Genomic DNA, 7,114 nt, shown 5'->3' with positions numbered 1-7,114 from the left:
CATTTACAGGTGGTATTAAAACTGTCAGCCCATAACTCTGCACAATGGAGGTGGCTCAAGGCCAAACGTGTGTGTGTGTGTGTGTGTGTGTGTGTGCATGTATGTGTGTGTTTTAGTGTGTGTATGTGGTTGAGCTTATAGGGAAGGTAGCAGCGAGGATATGAGTCAGATCCAGTTCATTACAATGGTGCTTTGTGAGTGTGTCAGACAGGAATGTGTATGATGGCAAGGATGAGCTGTGCCAGATGCTGCTGGTGGACTTCACTCTCATAACTCTGTTTTTCATCTTTTCTTTTTGTTTAGTAATTTTCTCTGCTTTTTTTCTCCTTCCTTTTTCTTTAACTCCTTTTCTTTCGCTCCCTCATATGGGTGAATCCATTCACACGTCCTCCACCATTGCGGAGGAATGTGACCCGCGGAGAGCCGAAGTGATACTTTGGAGTATGATGTTACAGCTTTGACATATATCCTCTCACAAGGGCATGCGAGGGTGGGAGGGGATCTATTGTGTTTGGGGCTTTGTGAAAGCAACTTTCATCAAAGTCAAAGAGCGGTGTGAGAGTCAGGTGGGGTAAAACCTCTAAACCTCTAAAATCTGCCCTTCATTTCACCAAACAAAGCTCTGCTCTTACATTCTTGTATCTTATTAGAGTTCAAAAAGGAATAAATGAGGAGGATAAGCCACAGGAATTTCTTTTTAGATCAGTTTTAGGTTTCCGTAGGCCTCTGGGAAGCATTGGACTTTATTATTTTATAATTGTGCATAAACAGAATTTGATGGGAACAAATTACTGAAGGAACAACATCTATTCTTTTAATGCTTTCTGTCCAAAGATGTTTGCCTCAACTTCGTCTTTAGCCGTCATCTTACTGACATATAACATACAAGGACTGTGGAATTCTGTAAAAAAATGAGTATCATAGCAAACTGCTAACTTATTTCTTCTCAAAACATTATTAGTTAGGCTATGTCTTTCATGTAATCTTAAAAGAAAACATTATCATTATAGTAGGAAAGTAATAGTTAGGAGTTAACATAATCCCTTATCTTAAGAAGATCAGGTATCATCGGGTCATCAACATCAGGTCATCAACAGAGCACGGGAAAATGTATGTCAGTCTCCTTTAATTTGACTGACAGAGCAACATCTTCTCATTGCAAAGTGTCTAAGTGTCCTTTTGTGTCTGCTACTGATGTTACAGTACACTGCTACCAACACAGGGACATCAAAAAAAGCACATGCTGTCATGGATGGATAGGTTTAGCCAAAAAAGGCACATGATAAGGTGTTTGTTGGACCTACTCACTGCCCTTCCCAATCGGCCCTTGCTCGTCCTTCACCCTCACCCTGCCGTGCTCCTTATATTACATTGTTACAAACAGCGATTCAACCTGAAGCGGTTCTGTGGCTTTTCATGCTGATGCCACCCGTCTGTGTATCAGGCTGCCATGAAAGGTGCTGTCCAGCCATCCACTGGCGTATAATAACACCGTGACTGGTTCTTTCTGGCTGCGTTCTCAGCTGATGCTATCCAGCAGCGTATCATGCAGACACAAAAGATAGCTTTTGGCACTGGGATTTTATGCTGAAAGCACCATCAAAGTAGTGGTATTGTAGTGACAATTATGGAATGAGAATGTGCTGGGCCAACAGTAGACAGCCAGTTCTTTATATATTTTTTACTGGCAATAAATAGTCCAGATCTTGTGTGTTTTCTCCTTGTGTGAAGGAACTACATGATATACAGTTGTACATTCCATCACAAAACACATATAGCAAAGAGTTAAAATATTTTAATTCCAAATGGAAAGTCTGTCTAACTTTATGGTTGCCAGTATTTGATGCTAGCATCACCTAGTTTTACCAACCAGCTGTCGTCCACTAAAATGATGTACCATTTACCGTCTAACATCTCCTCAATTTCGTATGAACAAAGTATAAGATGGCTTAAAAGGGAAAAGGAAAAGTACATAATAAAATTCTATTTCAGATACACAAACTTCTGCCTTCATCCAGAAAACTCTCACAGTCTTTGGAAAGCAAAGGGGCACAACCTGCATTAGAAGTTTTGATACACACCTTCACTCATGGTTACATCTTTGTTTGAGTGGGCTGCTAAGACGTTCTTATAATAATGCAGCTTTTTCAGAGCCTGGCCTGGCAGATCTGCAAACATAAAGTGTACAGTATGTGCCAAACTACCAGAGACGCGTGCAGGTGTACACACACTTACTGCTGACTTCATGCTCACCATGATGTTTATGTGTGATTCCAGTTACCCTCTGTATTTTCATAGCTGGGTTTCAACATAGATGCCACCTCTCATAAAACACGAGAGCAACATGATGTCAGCAAGTCCCGACCTGAAACCACAGCTTCCAAAAACATGGTCTGTTGAAGAAATTAACAACCTCACTGTGTAAGAACACTTCACACTATTGATTCCGTGGAGGAGTTTAATTACTGCGTAGCACAGAGCAACAGGTGACAGGTCTTTAAGCTGTAAGTGACCTCTCGGTCAGGTGGCTGTTTTTCTTCATGCTTCTCATGCTTTCTAACACGTTTGACACTCTCAAGGTTGGGAAACTGCATGCACAGAGGGTTTTTGTACCATGCTGTGTCCCTTTGACAAAAATGTATGCCATCTTAAATATTTGTTCTATAGCAGTAAAAAAAAACTTTGAGAGACTTGGATTATACTGCACGAGTCGTGACAGTTTGCAAACGAATGTTTCAATGTAGTTTTACTTGTTGTTGTTAAATGTGGTCCCCGATGACTCCAATTCATGTAGAAGGGTCGACTTTTTAGAAATCTACGCTCACTGTTGAAGCATGCAGGACAACAAAGTTTTCTTCATGAATTTGAGGTAGAACACGCTGAGTAATTGTAGTATTCCTTTGAATTTACCCTGATGTTCTGTTTTGGGTCCTTGAGACTGTGGACTCTTTGTAGCTCAACAAACATGCTAAACATTGTTTCATCACCTTGAAACTTTTTTCCCCTAGAACTGCCTATGAACAAGATTTTGAACTCATGTCTTAGAAGTCCACTCCAAAAAATGGTGCATTACTTCTGTTTGAGGTATTGTTGAGCTGTCAAACTTTAGATCGGTAATTGGTGTTGACAAGTTCTTTTTAACCTAGCACAACCGCTCCCAAATCCCAAATCAGTCTGTTAGGATTTCCCTCACTGGAGTTTTACAACAGTTTGTTCATAAAAGTTTCAGCAGGGAGGCTGGACCTCTCTGGTGTCTCACTTACCCTAAACATATATCTCTTCTTTTAGTCTATAAATGACTTTTGGCAAAGTTATATGGCTCATGCTTGAACCATATAACATATAAAATATTAAATATTTCCTCATTTTGTGCAGTAACAATGCTTTGGTCATTGGCATATTTTGTCTGCTTTATCAAATGTGCAGGGCCAGTTTATGTAAGAAGTTTACTTTTTTTCCACTGGGTCTTGATAATGTCAGAAGAAAGTAAAACATATTAAAAAAAAAAAAAAAAGAAAACTGGCTACTTTTGCGATTATTATTATTATTTCCCAGCACACAAAGCTTTGGGTCTGTGGGACTCCAAACAATATGTGAGTTAAAAAATGTAAATGCAAATGTAGTTGGTCTGTGTTCAAATCTGAACACAACAGCTTGCTTTTAAAAGCCACTAGTGGATCACTTCATTGTCTGCCAGTGTCTCCCCTTGACGCACATGCTGTAAACTGTCACACACACATGCAGACACATACAGAGTCCTAACAAAGCAATTAAGCTGAGGATTTATTGTGTTGCTGCTGCTGGAAAAATTTACAAGAAAACGCTTTAACGTCAGCTCTGTGATCCAAGGATTCTTCTTTACACACGCTCCCTGTCCTGCTATAATTCTCATACCTGCAGCTGAAGTCATATATTGTATTTACTGTAGCTGTGATTACTTAACTGCTTGTCATGTACATCAAGAAACATGGACTAGGAAATACTTTTCTTTTGCTTAGATGTTTTCATGATATCTGAACTTGAATTTTCAACTCCTTTTTCATCTGGCGATAGAGCAACCAAGTGGGAAGAGTGATTCTGGCTGCACAGGCTCCTGCAGGTAATACTCCTGTTCATGATAGATGATGCACAATTGGAGCATTTCCAAGTCTTGGCTGGATAAGAAACTTTTCAGATTGAATCATGAGTCAAAAAAAGAATAAAAAATCTTTACAAAATAATGTCTTCTTTGATAAATAGGTCAAAGGACAAACCAGTGTAACTTATATAAAACTGGAACGAGGTCAGCAACTTCCAAGGTGCTTTCAACATGAAACATGCCATTTCCCTGTTTAAAATTATGTTGTGTGTGGTACTAACATCAAGCAGAAGCTAAATATGAATATATAATGTAACATTAATATTTGTAAAAAACAGCTTAAAGTAGTTTAAATCAGTTACTATTAGATGATTGTGACAAAAATCTGTCATTGTGGATAAATTCTACAGATGGTGCAACAGACTAGTTCGACTGAAGTCATAATGAAAATCTAATTTATAAAAACATTCCCAATTTTTGGATTGCTGGTAGTAAATAATAACAAGAAAATAACAACAACAACAACAATAACAACAACAATTATTATTTCTAGCAAATATTGACACCAAAGATGAGTGCTTGACAAGGTGAAACAGAAACTGAAAAACACACAAATGCAAAGAATATATACCTATGCTGCCTTATTCATACAGATAATTTATATAAATATAAACACATGCACATTCTGACAAAAACTCTTCATATTAAATGCAATAATAAAAAAAGCCCTCTAACAAAATTGTGTTCAGAAGCAATTTGAAAATAATTACTGATATTGCTAGTTTGAGATCCTAAACCAGATCTCTTATAATGCAAAATGGCTATAACTGTCTTTATAATAAAGATATGTAATAATCATCTTGGTCACATAACACACGCAGTTATATTGTTTTCCCAGTTTCACCATTATTATTATTATTATTATTAATATTAGTAGTAGTAGTAGTAGTATTACTGTCATTATCTCCTGGGATATTTGAATGAAACAACCCTCCTTCTGATTGGCTGGTGAATGAGGATACTGCGCGCGCATTCAATGACGTCAGTAAGGTGAAGTTGGAATCAGATGACGTGTTGACATTAGCCACGAACCACGAAGCGTAAAGTTAGCTGACATCGTTGTCCTGCCACTGAAAACGGCGAATGGACAGGCGCTGGAAAATAAACTATTTTCACTTTTCACTCACTAAAAAGTAACTGAAAGTTAGCGACAATATTTAGACCAAACAACCGGGGGGAAGTAGCCATCGCTGTTTGCTGCTGTTGCCGACGATATGAGGCTAGTTATCTAGCAACCGAACAGAAGTAAGCTAGCTATCATCACAGGAAATGTGCATTTGGATGTAAATGGGCACGGATATGGATATGGACCAGTTCGCCAAAATAAGAAGATGAGAATCGACTATGGCATCATATCATGTGAGTCAATTACACTTCTTCTGTCTGTCTGTCTGTCTGTCTTTCTATCCTTCTCTGCTCGCTTGTGTCCCTTGAATGAAACGTCCCGCAGTGGATGTGTGTATTTGCTGGGTTTGTTTTTGATGCTATGCGGGTTTTTATTGGCTTATTTGGCTGGGAATTTGAAAGTTGTTTTATGTGAAGTTGTATAACTGTCTGCATAAATAGTAACCATAATCAGATCATAATAAGGCTTTATATTTTGCATTTATTATTTGTTCAGTCACCTGTTGGGTGTGTTTTGTCATTGTGGCCTGTGCAGAAAGTCTACTTGCAGTGGTTGTTTGTCAGAAATTTGCCATCCTTTTTTCTCTTTAAGTGTTTTATAATGAATAATTAGCTTTATAAGTAAATGGAATACTGGTGTGTATGCATGTACATGCATGTATGGAAGCTTTTTGATTTGGACAAGTCATTTGGACATTTGGAAGTCTATGAATGATTGTGTCTTTAGTATTCAGTTCTGGTCTGCGCCTTTATCAGTGCAAACATTTTCTTTATTTTCATGTCATTTAAATTACTTTTATGATAAGGCAATTAACACTTTGAAGCGAACTGGCTTGACTTTTTTTAAAAAGATGGGATGAATGCAATAAGCAAGTGAACGAGAAATGGCCCCTAAAATTAGCAAAAAAAGTTTGCAAGCAAATTAGTAAAAAGTAACAAAACAACAACAACATAAGTGTGAAAAATACATATAGTTTTCTGTAACACGATTTTAAATATATAATCACAAGACTCTTTTCTCCTGTTTTGTAAATAAAGCAAACCATTTTTTATGGTTCCATAGGTTTAAATACTTGTCAGAGGCGTGTTATTTGACACTTTTTTCTCAATGAATGATTATTGACAATTATTTTCTTTATTCCTCTTCTTATTTTATTTTCCTTTCTTTTTTAATTTTTTTTGTATTATAATTTCAACACCCCTGACGTGCATCTAGGAAACACAGATGGAAATTATACTAAACTATGTTTTTAAGAAATTTTGCATATTCATAGATATGCAAAAGACATAGTTAATTGGTATCAGAGGACATGCAGAGAAGATTTGTTGCATATTTCACCTGACTCACCACACAGTGTAAACGCAGGTGTGTGTGTGTGTGTGTGTGTGTGTGTGTGTGTGTGTGTGTGTGTGTGTGTGTGTGTTCAGTTTGTACCATGCATGACCAGACTGCTGCCTCATTCAAATGGACACAGCAGTTGTGTGTGAGACACCTGATACGCAGGTGGATATAACTTGAAGTGATATCACTTTCTCCACTGCCAGGTGAACCCATGAGACTAGGAGGCTACCTACGAATCCAGAGTCAGTGTGGTTGACATGGGTGGGTTTGAATTTGAAGTACAACACTTCCAGGGTTGGAAGTATAGACAAACTAGTAACTATAGCCATCAGTGGAGGAAAAAGTGCAATATTTTCCTTTAGAAAAATAGAAATGTGCCAATTACTTCTCCTTTGTGCCCATTATCACTTGAATTAGCTGTCACAGAAAAGCATCCAACAATACGCTGCCGAGCTTGATACACTGACTTCACATCTTTATTAGGCTTTTATTTTGTATTTCTGAAGAAC

The 7,114-nt window shown here is 37.7% G+C and overlaps 1 protein-coding gene across 8 annotated transcripts in view; it reads left to right on the top strand.

Moving 5' to 3' along the window:
* The first annotated feature begins 5,140 nt into the window (after positions 1–5,140).
* The window catches only part of LOC148190351 (uncharacterized), a 51,197-nt gene continuing 49,223 nt past the window's right edge, over positions 5,141–7,114 (top strand). For all 8 annotated transcript variants that reach the window (XR_015774934.1, XR_015774928.1, XR_015774924.1 and 5 more), the window contains exon 1: positions 5,141–5,497. Coding sequence is in view for 2 of the 8 variants with exons in the window: in XM_088069594.1 (XP_087925720.1) it covers positions 5,470–5,497 (28 nt within the window). In the remaining 6 variants the exon portion in view is untranslated. The remainder of the gene's footprint in view (positions 5,498–7,114) is intronic.

This window comes from Plectropomus leopardus, chromosome 1 (genome assembly GCF_026936395.1).
Source record: "Plectropomus leopardus strain MGB_pleo_1.0 chromosome 1, ASM2693639v1, whole genome shotgun sequence".
Classification (NCBI taxonomy): Eukaryota; Metazoa; Chordata; class Actinopteri; order Perciformes; family Serranidae; genus Plectropomus; species Plectropomus leopardus.
Note: the sequence above shows the minus strand (reverse complement) of the source record. Positions and strands in the feature narration are given on the sequence as shown.